The sequence below is a fragment of the Salmo salar genome, chromosome 06 (assembly GCF_965601325.2).
Source record: "Salmo salar chromosome 06, fSalSal1, whole genome shotgun sequence".
Lineage (NCBI taxonomy): Eukaryota > Metazoa > Chordata > Actinopteri > Salmoniformes > Salmonidae > Salmo > Salmo salar.
The window spans coordinates 72,654,367-72,667,581 of NC_138296.1; the positions used below are offsets into that span (position 1 = coordinate 72,654,367).

Here is a 13,215-nt window from a genome sequence, read left to right on the forward strand (position 1 = left end):
GCCCCGCCTAATCTCAGCTCACTGGTCACCATAGCAGCACCCACCCGTAGCACACGCTCCAGCAGGTATATCTCACTGGTCACCCCCAAAGCCAATTCCTTCTTTGACCGCCTTTCCTTCCAGTTCTCTGCTGCCAATGACTGGAACAAACTGCAAAAATCACTGAAGCTGGAGACCCATATCTCCCTCACTAGCTTTAAGCACCAGCTGTCAGAGCAGCTCACAGATCACTGCACCTGTACATAGCTAAACTACCTCATCCCCATAATGTATTTATTTATCTTTCTCCTTTGCACCCCATTATCTGTACTTGCACATTCATTTACTGCACATCTACCATTCCAGTGTCTAATTGCTATATTGTAATTACTTCGCCACCATGGCCTATTTATTGCCTTACCTCCCTTAACTTACCTCATTTGCACTCACTGTATATAGATATTTCTAGTGTATGTTTGTTTTACTCCATGTGTAACTATGTTGTTGTATGTGTCGAACTGCTGTGCTTTATCTTGGCCAGGTCGCAGTTGCAAATGAGAACTTGTTCTCAACTAGCCTACCTGGTTAAATAAAGGTGAAATTAAAAATACATTTAAAAAAGCTGGTTGAGTGTGCAAAGCTGTTCAAAGCAAAGGGTGGCTACTTTGAAGAACCTAAAATATATTTGATTTGTATAACACCTTTTTGGTTACTAAATGATTGCATGTGTGTTATTTCATAATTTTGATTTCTTCACTATTATTCTACAATGTAGAAAATAGTAAAAAATAAAGAAAAATCCTGGAATGAGTAGGTGTGTCCAAACTATTGACTGGTACTGTATATCTACAGAAACTGTTTGAGTGTTTGTTTAATATCCTACTGATTCTGTGAGCTCTAAGCTGTGATTTATTTAACTGTGATTTATTTACAGGGGGGGGGGGGGGGGGGGGTTCTCATCATATGGCATGCTTGCTGCTATTTTGGCTGCGTGGTGATAACATTATTTTATGTTCCTAGGCTACATGTATGAAGTATTCAACATATTGATTTAATTAAGGTGTATACCTATGCTAAGATCAGTATTTCTAATAAAATAGTTTTGAGTGCATCAGATAGCCAGATGTATTTATTTATTTTAGGCTTACGCCGCGTTTTAATTGCACTGTGCAATCAATATTGACCAAATAGCCTACAAGTTCTCTTTTTGGTTGACCTATTCCGATATTTTGAGGAGAAAAACGTAACAAGCAGTGGACATCTGATGCGCTGTTAGGGTTGGTTGAGCCAAACAACACAGAGCATATTGGACTGATCTTGGAGTTATTTATATGTGCCCTTATAAGGCAGACTAATGTCCCATTTGGTTGGTAGGTAGGCCTACTGTAAATTCTGGAGGATGTACCCGACCAAGGGTGGCTAGGAGCATATCGCCTTCCATTCCCATAAAGGTAAGGGTTAAAGCACCCCTGGACCATTATAATAACTTGTATCGTTTTAGAATTAATTGAGGCAGGCTGATGTAGCCCTCTTGGTGAATCTAAACAGGGCGTGCATGATGTTCCCGGGGTGCTTTTGACATTCTTCTATACCCAAAGAGGAAAGGGAATAATGCACCCCTCAGCCTTTATAAATTCTAAAAGAGAATAGGCCTATGTATGTTGCTGTTATTCCGAGCGTGAGGTCCTGTTGGTTATTCCGCTTTATTATAGACTGACTGCACTGTCACCAGAGCAGGCCTATAGTATAGTTTAAACATTTCCTGCACCGCATGAACTATAGGCCAATATTGAGGTTGCCTAACTGGGACAACACAATACTTTTCTGTTCAGCCATGTTTAGATTTTATTGTCCAACAATTTTCTAAAATGTTTCAGAGAAATATCTAGAACTGAATTTTCTACATGGCAATTTGTGGTTGTCTACGGTAAAGCCCTTGTTGAAAACGAGGGTTCACCTGGTTCAGTATTTTTAGAGAGAGTGCCATGCAGCAGCGCCCCCAACCAGAGCGAACTGGGTATCTCAAGTGATTCTCACCATTTTAACCCATCTTGAATTTTACATATTTTTTTCATCTTTGAATTACCCTAGTTTGCACCTCATTGATATTCTCAAAATACCAATAGGCCAATAAAGTTGTCAGATAAACAATTTCACAAACTGTGCTATAATACAGGCTTTACACTTCTTATCATTAGAACAGCCTCTCTGGATTTATTTATAATTTCTTTAGTGTTGTTTACACTGTTCCAAATTGTCAGACAATGTTTATAATAACAATAATAAATAACCCTCCTTTTCCTTGATCTCCTTATTTTATTTATCATCATATAATAATAAGAAATGTCATTATCATTAGTATGCTTAGTATAGCAGCCTTGTATAACCACCACCGAGCTATAGGCCTAAGAGTGATTCTGTTTAGTATTAATACCGTACCTTACTTAGGCCTATATTTCAATACTTATATACAGTTGAAGTCGGAAGATTACATACATTTAGGTTGGAATCATTAAAACTCGTTTTTCAACCACTCCACAAATTTCTTGTTAACAAACTATAGTTTTGGCAAGTCGGTTAGAACATCTACTTTGTGAATGACAAGACATTTTTCCAACAATTGTTTACAGACAGATTATTTCACTTATAATTCACTGTATCACAATTCCAGTTAGGTCAAACGTTTAAAGGCACAGTCAACTTAGTGTATGTAAACAGCTTGGAAAATTCCAGAAAATGATGTCATGGCTTTAGAAGCTTCTGATAAATTATGTCAATTAGCCTGAGTCAATTGGCGGTGTACCTGTGGATGTACTTCAAGGCCTACCTTCAAACCCATTGCCTCTTTGCTTGACATCATGGGAAAATCAAAAGAAATCAGCAAAGACTTCAGAAAAATAATTGTAGACCTCCACAAGTTTCCAAACACCTGAAGGTACCACGTTCATCTGTACAAACAATAGTACGCAAGTATAAACACCATGGGACCACGCAGTCGTCATACCGCTCAGGAAGGAGACACGGTCTGTCTCCTAGAGATGAACGTACTTTGCTGCGAAAAGTGCAAATCAATCCCATAACAACAGAAAAGGACCATGTGAAGATGCTGAAGGAAACAGGTACAAAAGTATCTATATCCACAGTAAAATGAGTCCTATATCGACATAACCTGAAAGGCTGCTCAGCAAGGAAGAAGCCACTGCTCCAAACCCGCCATAAAAAAGCCAGACTACGGTTTGCAACTGCACATGGGAACAAAGATCGTACTTTTGGAGAAATGTCCTCTGGTCTGATGAAACAAAAATAGAACTGTTTGGCCATAATGACCATCGTTATGTTTGGAGGAAAAAGGGGGAGGCTTGCAAGCTGAAGAACACCATCCCAACTGTGAAGCACGGGGGTGTCAGCGTCATATTGTGGGGGTGCTTTTCTGCAGGAGGGACTGGTGCAGTTCACAAAATAGATGGCATCATGAGGAAGTAAAATGATGTGGATATATTGAAACAAAATCTCAAGACATCAATCAGGAAGTTAAAGCTTGGTCGCAAATGGGTCTTCCAAATGGACAATGACCCCAAGCAAAATTCCAAAGTTGTGGCAAAATGGCATAAGGACAACAAAGTCAAGGTATTGGAGTGGCCATAACAAAGCCCTGACCTCAATCCCATAGAAAATTTGTGGGCAGAACTGAGTGTGTGCGAGCAAGGAGGCCTACAAACCTGACTCAGTTACACCAGCTCTGTCAGAGGGAATGGGCCAAAATTCACCCAACTTATTGTGGGAAGCTTGTGGAAGGCTACCCAAAACGTTTGACCCAAGTTTAAATTGTTTAAGACAATGCTACCATATACTAATTGAGTGCATGTAAACTTCTGACCCACTGGGAATGTGACAAAAGAAATAAAAGCTGAAATAAATCACTCTACTATTATTCTGACATTTCACATTCTTAAAATAAAGTGGTGATCCTAACTGACTGAAGACAGGGAATTTTTACATGGATTAAATGTCAGGAATTGGAGTTTAAATGTATTTGGCTAAGGTGTATGTAAACTTCCGACTTCAACTGTAGGCTTCTGTATCTATCAATCAATCACTTATTTGTTCATGTCATCACACAGCATACAAGTCATTCACGATTTGAAACAATAAACATAAATAAATAGGCCTAAACCGTTCCATTTCAGAAATTGCATTCACAAAGGAATGCGACTGTTTTTAGTGTTTGCTATAATATATTTTATTTTGTGTTGTTTACATTGTTCCAAATGGTCAGGAAAAGTATATTGTAATCTAACAGCACCTGTTTGGGACATCCTTTCGATAATCACGCAGCAATAAAAAGGGAAACATGCAATGCTCTGATCCATTAGAAATGTCAAAAGATACCTGATTACTTCTTATCCCTTGCACAAATAACCTTCAGCAGTGTCTGTCCTGAGCTCACTGGTGCGGGAAACTGAGGGCCCAGAATATTTTATGTTGCAAGTTTGCTAGCAGGAGCGTCAGGCCGGACACAGTTGATAGTTACAATTTTTATGTTCAATGCAGACAGGCCATGCGTAGCTAATGTGATTTATAAGATACTTTCTTCCTGCAGGCTGCAATGTTTTTATTTGTTTGCTTTATGTAGGCTATTTTTACATGGTTGGCAATAGAAGATACATTTTTATTTAGATTCAGATAGAATTTAGATTAACCACATGACAATGATTTTGAGATACAAAGACTATTGTAAATGAAACTGTCCCACAAAAATGTACATATCAAAATCATAACTGGCACGCAGATCGGCAGAAATTCTAAGATAAATTGGCACTCGGAAAAGGTTCAAATGGAAAAGGTTCAGGAGTGTAACAGCAGAATCTGTGAAGGCCAGCAGCAGCGGGAGGAGGGTCAGGAACAGGTTTTGTTCTTCAGGTTAAGCCATCTCCGGCTCCCTCGAGTCATTTGTGTGTCTTAATTATTTAATCAAACCGAGTGCTTTAACCCTTTGGCGCGTACCAACACACAGGTGTGATCATGCTACAGTGGTCCCTGCCTGTGTGATTACAACTTATTTAGAACATCCAGTTTCCATTGATACAACAGTCAGCGTTTGAGATGGCATCACTGTTTGTTTTCACAGAAAACAGTTTGGACAAACACAGTCATTACAACATTATGTCCTAAATGTGACCAGTTCATTTTTGGATGCAATGTTTGCACATTCACAGAAGTGGCGACAGCATAACATAATCATCCAAACAGGAAATGTAGGCTACATTAGTCCTAGCACTAACAGAGGGAAGATCAACCTAACACAAACGGACATATTTAGCCAACTCTTGGCTGAAATAAACCATAATATGAATTAGCCAATAGAAATTATTATTTACAATTTATCACCTCACCATTGATCTAAATAATAAAGCAAAACACTTTCTAAAAATCTAAAGTAATCCGACGATGGGTAGTTTGTGCGCGCTGCCATGTTTTTTTTTTGGAGTCAACCAATGATAAGAAGAGAAAACAAGATGAGTTTAATCTGTTTGCAGAATGAATGTTGAAGAGGGTGTGTCGTCTACAATCATTCTCTTCCAGAAGTTTACTCGAAAGATGAGTGAACCATCCCTCACCTCACTTTGTTATAACATCTTTGGTCTGACAGACGTTTAACGTGACACCCAGAATGCATTATATAATGTCAACAAATATGGCCCCGGCAAATAGCTCAGCATTAGCTCATCATAATCAGTTCAACCTTCAGAAAAGTATTTTCCACACATCATACAGTGCAGTTGGAAAGTATTCAGACCCCTTGACTATTTCCACATTTTGTTACAGCCTTATTCTAAAATGGATTAAAAAATACATGTAAAAAAAATCCTCAATCTACACACAGTACCCCATAATGACAAAGTGAAAACCGTTTCTTAGAAATGTTTGCAAATATTTACCCTTATTTACATAAGTATTCAGACCATTTGCTACGACACTCGAAAGTGAGGTCAGGTGCATCCTGTTCCCATTTATCATCCTTGAAAATGTTCTACAACTTGATTGGAGACAATTGATTGGATATGATTTGGAAAGGCACACACCTGTCTATATAAAAGGTCCCACAGTTGACAGTGGATGTCAGAGCAAAAACCATGCCATGAGGTCGATGGAATTATCCGTAGAGCGCCGAGACAGGACTGTGTTGAGGCACAGATCTGGGGAAGGGTACCAAAACATGTCTGCAGCATTGAAGGTCCCCAAGAACACAGTGGCCTCCATCATTTTTAAATGGAAAAAGTTTGGAACCACCAAGACTCATCCTAGAGCTGGCCGCCCGGGCCAAACTGAGCAATCATGTGGAGAAGGGCCTTGGTCAGGGAAGTGACCAAGAACCCAGTAGTCACTCTGACACAGATCTAGAGTTCCTTTTTGGAGATGTGAGAACCTTCCAGAAGGACAACCATCTCTGAAGCACTCCACCAATCAGGCCTTTATGGTAGCCACTCCTAAAGGCGCATGACAGCCCGCTTGGAGTTTGCCAAAAGGTACCTAAAGGACTCTCAGACCATGAGAAACAAGATTCTCTGGTCTGATGAAACCAAGATTGAATACTTTGGCCTGAATGCCAAGCATCACGTCTGGAGGAAACCTGGCACCATCCCTACGGTGAAGCATGGTGGTGGTAGCGTCATGCTGTGGGGATGTTTTTCAGCGGCAGGGACTGGGAGACTAGGCAGGATCGAGGCAAAGATGAATGGAGCAAAGTACTGAGAGATCCTTGATGAAAACCTGCTTCAGAGCACACAGGACCTCAAACTGGGGTGAAGGTTCACCTTCCAACAGGACAACAACCCTAAGCACACAGCCAAGACAACGCAGGAGTGGCTTTGGGACAAGTCTCAATGTCCTTGAGTGGCCCAGCCAGAGCACGGACTTGAACCCGATCAAACATCTCTGGAGAGACCTGAAAATAGCTGTGCAGCGACGCTCCCCAACCAACCGGACAGAGCTTGAGAGGATCTGCAGAGAAGCATAGGTGAAACTCCCCAAATACAGGTGTGCAAAGCTTGTAGCGTCAAACCCAAGAAGACTCGATCGCTCACAAATGTGCTAAAACAAAGTACTGAGTAAAGGCTCTGAAAAATTTAGTAAATGTGATATCAGTTGATTTTTTTACACATTTGCAAAAATGTCTAAAAACCTGTTTTTGCTTTGTCATTACTGGGTATTGTGTGTAGATTGATGAGGGGGAAAAAACTATTTAATCCATTTTTTGAATTTGGCTGTAACATAACAAAAAGGTGTAAAAAAAATCAAGGGGTCTGAATACTTTCCCAATGCACTGTATGTGTCCATTACAATCTACGCCAGAATCAGAACGCATGATTTTCACCAGAACTTGAAAACATGAAAAAAAATGTAAATACATTATGCTCCATACATACATACGGTATGCTACAGTAGAAACGACAACACGATATACAAATAAGTTATTATTTGTAAAGAAAACAACAGTGAAGGCAATGCGAAGAGAGAAGCTTGTCCAGTTCAGTAAAGCCTCAAACATAAATTGGCCGCAACAATGAAATGGGCTACTTCTATGTGAATTAATACAACTTGTTATGAAATAATTTCAAATGAACATGTTGAAATATAGCCTATAGATAATTAGCAGGCAGCATGTGTCTTGGTTTGAGGGCAGTGTGGGTTAACAGTCCTGTTTCGTAACAATCCCATTTTTGAACAGTGAGTGCATTCTGACATCACGCGCATAAAAAGATCTCAGGCTGGGGCGACGGTTAGAGATATTTGGAACGCACCAATCAATTGGTGGAAAGAAAAGACGACTCTCAGTCGACTAAGATTGTTTGTCGGGGACAGCCCTAATCTGCAACATCAATTGATCATCCATATAACGTCCACTCACTTGGTGCGGATGTCTGGGTCCTCGTAGCTGGAGTGACACATCTCGCTGAAGCGCGAAACAAAGAAGTCATAGCTGCGATGATAAGATGCAGTGTCCTCCTCAATGTTGGCAAACTTGACAAACTGAGGGAGGGGGAGAGAGGAGGGTAAATTAACATCAATCTCCATCTCAACTGGAGAAGAAGGCAATACATCTGTGTCTCTCTCTAACTGTCATATTCTTCCGCTTTCTTTGTCTAATATAATCCCAAATCCCAAATTGAATTTTGCAATTAATTTCTGGGAAAAGAGTAGCAGAAAACCCACGTATTGAACTGCCTGGCAAAGAACAGATTCTGACTGCCGCTGAAATGTCACCATTTCAACTTTAACACTTTATCATTTCGTTTCACACCACTCCCCAATTAACAACTAAACAACGTGCTCCTCTTGGGAACGGAACAGAGGGAAGCCTTCCTGAAGCCAACCTGTGGTGATGACTTTTTAATTAGATGCCTGATTAAACTCATTCTGATGGACAAACCAGGCTAAACAACTGCAGGTGACCTCGACCGGACCGGACCAGACGCAGAGGCTAAAATAGCACCGGGGTTGTGATGGACCCAGGGCTCTAGGATATCTGGTGCCACTGTTATTTCAAGTATGACAATGCAATGTAGTCTAGACTAATGTGTCGTGTCCATTTAAACACAGATAAACATAAGGAATCTGCATACATAGAAGGGGTATTTGAATTGAACTAATTTAGGCTCAGTGTATTGAGTAGTTTTAGGTGAGTCCTAAAGAGAACAGGAGGAGACCTTCAGTAGCTGTCCTGGACCACTATGACTGTGGTGATAATCTCTTTCTAATCCTCTCCTCCCTTCCTCTCCTCCCTTCCTCTCCTCCCTTCCTCTCCCAGATAAACACCACAGCATGAGGCAAAGACTGATGTGCTGGCTGGTGTATTTAGTAATCATACATAAGCACATTACTTTGGGGTCTGTGCTTGTGTGTATGTATCAGTGTGTTAGGTGACGTCCCCTCGTCCTGTCCAAACAACGTTGATATAAAGGACACATTGCTGGGCCTAAACAGTGTTAGGCCTAGTTCTTTTTTTATCTAGTCTAGGCTGCAATGATTTTCAAATTGTTAGGGCTATGTTTCTGCTGTCCATAAAAATACTCAGATATCAGTTATATAAGCCTACCTTTTAAAAAGGGATATTATAGCTGTATCAAGTGTATTCTATTGTTATTTCATCTTGATCATCTGGGTAAGTGCTTATGCATCATTCTTCCATTAGGATACTTTCTGACAGTTTCAGACTGTAAAAAGGATTTCACTACAGTATAGCCTGCCTTAGTAACTACTGCCTTAGTAACTACAGTATAGCCTGCCTTAGTAACTACTGCCTTAGTAACTACAGTATAGCCTGCCTTAGTAACTACTGCCTTAGTAACTACAGTATAGCCTGCCTTAGTAACTACTGCCTTAGTAACTACAGTATAGCCTGCCTTGCGCTAAATAATTTAAAAAATGATGGTTGACTTGGGAAAGAAAAGCAGGTCTTCGGTTTCAGGCCGAATGATATAGGTGAGCCAGCAGACCTGACTGAAGTCACTTGCAGAATTTGCAAAAAGATGATCAAGGCAAAGGATGGACGGACAACAAACCTCCAACATTTACATGTCCATCATCCTGCGGAGTTCGCTACTCTGAACATGCTGTTGTTCCTTACCAGAAACCTTTAGGTAGGCCTAAGACAAGGTAAAAATAAAAAATTTAAAAATTGCACTATATTTTATTTTTTAATGTAGCCTATGATTAAAATACAGATGCATCTTATTGGAAAGACATAGCCTATAGGATAGGCTCAAATATTGTGCCAAACCTTGAGACTTATTAACACGGTTTGTGTTTTTGCACTAATTTAGGTCATTTTCATACTTACTTTATTTATTTTGTAACGTCTAGGCATATATTTAGGATTTGTACAGTTCGATAGCAAATGGCATATCCTAATAGGCCTATTCGTTTTAGAATTAGCCATTGTTAATTCGTTCAAGTGTTATAAAGAATATTATAAATAATCATTAGTTTTATCTGATTGTATAATTAGGATTTGTACAGTTCAATAGGCACAAGACATGGCCTATTATCCTTAGTCTTATTCCTTTTCAGTCTAAGCCAATGTTCATTCAAGTGTTAAGCTATAAAGATATATAAGCTACATAATCATTTGTTTTATTTGATTGTTGACATTTATATGAACGCACAATTTCTAAGCTATTCAAAATAAAGTAGTTTGTGACAAGTATGACACCAATTCATCATTTATAGATGTTTGTTTCCACTTACTGAAAGTGCTGCTGTGGGAGCTTATGCCACAATTGCCCGTTGTGCAATTCAAGGATATGAATAAATACTTAGAAAATATTATAAATATAAAATGTATAAGTTTAACTTGTATTGACAGTAACCTATGTGTAGGCCTATATTATTGTCTGTTTGGTTTTCAAGGAGGGATTTTCCGACGGCACAATTTATTTTGCCTACATTTTGGTGAAGTAAAGCAGAAACGTAACAGGTTTAAACAAACTTTCTATTTGATTAGTCTATCTTGCAGATATTTGTTTTCTCTCTCATTATTACGATAGTTTTATTAATTTTGTCTATTTGCAAAAAACTTTTAAAGATGGAACTCTGAGACCTATAGATTCCTTCAATGGTTGATCATGAAATAGTAGGCTATGCCTATAACAACAAGTCACATTCAAATCAAATGGGGATTGGGAGAAAAGGGGAAAATCAAGATCTTAAAACAATAAACCAGACAACGGAGTGTCTGCTCAAAAAGGCCCATGATCATCCAACATAGGAAAGGACAGGGAACAAAACATGACAGGTCCCATCTGAATTTTTGCACTGCTTTGGTGCTCTCCGCTCCTTCTACAATCTACATTGTTCTCTTGCAATATGTTAGTCTAACTACCTCATATGTATTGAACATTAAGGCTATGGCAAATGTGGAATAGGCCATTTGGCATGGCGCCCTGCTGTGTGCTCACTGCACTGCGCTGTTGTGCGCTACCAGACTCCAAAGGTGCAGTCAAATTCAAATATGCTAAACCATCGTTTGTGGCATCACAATGTTGTCACCATCGACGATGGCAGTCAAACACCATCGATAGACAATGTAATCGTAAAATCGTCGAACCCTAGTGTGTGTATGAGTGTGTGTATCAGTGTGTGTGTAACCCATGGTATCACTAGACAGTGTTGCCAGTGTGGTAAGTCTGTCTCTATGGGTAATGTTATTTCCTTGATAGTTCCGGTTCCCTCCTGACCCTGCTGCTCTGACAGCCCTGTCTGATAACACTGATAGCTGCTACTGGCTGCTATTGCACATCATCAACCAGATAACCATTCTCTCTCTATGCATACCTACCCACTCCACCTCCTCCCTCCCTGGTAAAAATGTACATTTATGTTTAGATCACCGTCTGGCATCTTCTATTTACATGGCCGTTGCTACATTACATTTCCTACAGAATAGACCTGCAATTATATTTCTTTGTGATTCATTGCAGCCAGCTGCTAGTGTGTATTGTCAGATAAAACCAGACTGTTTATCAAGGTGGGCGTCTTCTATTCTACTCACAGAGTTGGTTCCCAGGATCTGTAGGTTGGGTTTGTCGGCCTCCAGCAGTTTACGGACCATCTTAAGGAAACTCTCCACAAACAGGTTGATGCTCTGACAGTGGCACGCCATCAGCAACTGATCCAGAGCCTCCATAGCTATACACACATACCTGAACACACACACAGACACGGTAGTTATGCCACACACCATAGGTCTTAAGACCATTACATTCAACTAGAATGCAAATGAGAAAGTAATAGCCATGGTGCATTTTGAGCTGACATGGACGACAGTTGACAGATGTCTGTGCTGTATATTCACGGCTCAGGTGTAACTGTGGTGTTGCTCACCCATAGCGGTGCCTAGCCACATCCCTGGAGAGCCTCTCTGACAGGTAGGCCCCGATACGGTCCAGCTTCTCTGGAGCTGACAGGGCATAGAATGTCAACTTCTCCATGTTAGCCTTCACCAACCCGTCCTACAGACAGACCGAGAGATCGGGGGGGGGGGGGGGACAAGAGAAAGGTGGAGGATTAAGGTGGAAAGGGTTAGGTTTGGGTTCTTGGTTCACTGTCTCCACAGGACAGGAATATACTCAAATCAAAATCAAGCTTTATTTATACAGCACATTTCAGACATGGAATGCAACATACTTTACAGGAAAATTAAATTAAAAAAAATAAAAGATTAAACATTTACTACACAACAAACATAAGATTAAAAAAAAAAGAATGACAAACTGAATGACTAAAAAGCACCCTAATAAAATGCAAAGCTAAAAATGTGTGTTTTAAGTTCTCTTTTAAATATGTCCACCGTTTCAGCCCCCCTCAGGTTCTCTGGCAGGCAATTCCAGAGGCTGGGGGCATAATAACTAAAGGCTGCCTCTCGGTCCTAGGCGTCAGGATAGTTAAAAGGCCAGTGCCAGAGGACCTGAGGGACCTACTGGGTACATAACTTAAAAGCATGTCTGACATGTATTGGGGTGCACAATCGTGGATTGATTATAAACCAATAGAATAATTTTTAAATTAATTCTAAAACTTACAGGCAGCCAGTGCAGAGACCTTAAAAGCGGTGTAATGTGTGCTCTCCGGTCTTGGTCAGTACCCGTGCTGCAGCATTCTGTATGTTTTGCAGTTGACCAATGGCTTTCTTGGGTAGACCAAACAGGAGACCATTACAGTAGTCAAGCCTGCTTATAATAAAAGCATGGATGAGTGTCTCTCTATCAACCTGAGAGAGAAACGACCGCAACTTGGCAATGTTCCTCAGCTGGTAAAAAGCCATTTCGATTATATTGCTAATGAAATTTTGTTCAGAATCTATAATAACACCTAGGTTTTTACCTGGTGTTTTATCTTTATTGCCAGTGAATTAAAATGTGTGGCTCGATTCTCTCTCTGTGCTTTGGCGCCAACAATAAGTACCTAAGGTCATGTCTTGATTTAGCTGGAGGAAGTTGTGAGCCATCCAAGTATTTAAATCACTAATACAGTCTAATAATTTATCAGTGGAGCTAAAATAGTCTAGTGACAGAAAAGTTGTGTATCGCCTGCAAATCAGTGAAAATCAATGCTGTGCTTTCTGATAACGCTACCAAGGGGTAACATAGATAAACTGAACAGTACCGGACCCAAAATGGAACCTTGTGGAACGCCACATGTGATATGTATTTTCTCAGAGTTATGTTCACCAAGGGT

At 40.1% G+C, this 13,215-nt stretch overlaps 1 protein-coding gene across 3 annotated transcripts in view; it reads right to left on the reverse strand.

Moving 5' to 3' along the window:
• Positions 1-13,215, reverse strand: part of LOC106608035 (protein EFR3 homolog B) — a 74,829-nt gene that overhangs the window by 33,489 nt on the left and 28,125 nt on the right. For all 3 annotated transcript variants that reach the window (XM_014205695.3, XM_014205693.3, XM_014205696.3), the window contains 3 exons: positions 11,863-11,990; positions 11,531-11,681; positions 7,889-8,010 (listed from right to left, as the gene is read on the reverse strand). In XM_014205695.3, coding sequence (XP_014061170.1) covers positions 7,889-8,010; positions 11,531-11,681; positions 11,863-11,990 — 401 coding nt within the window. The remainder of the gene's footprint in view (positions 1-7,888; positions 8,011-11,530; positions 11,682-11,862; positions 11,991-13,215) is intronic.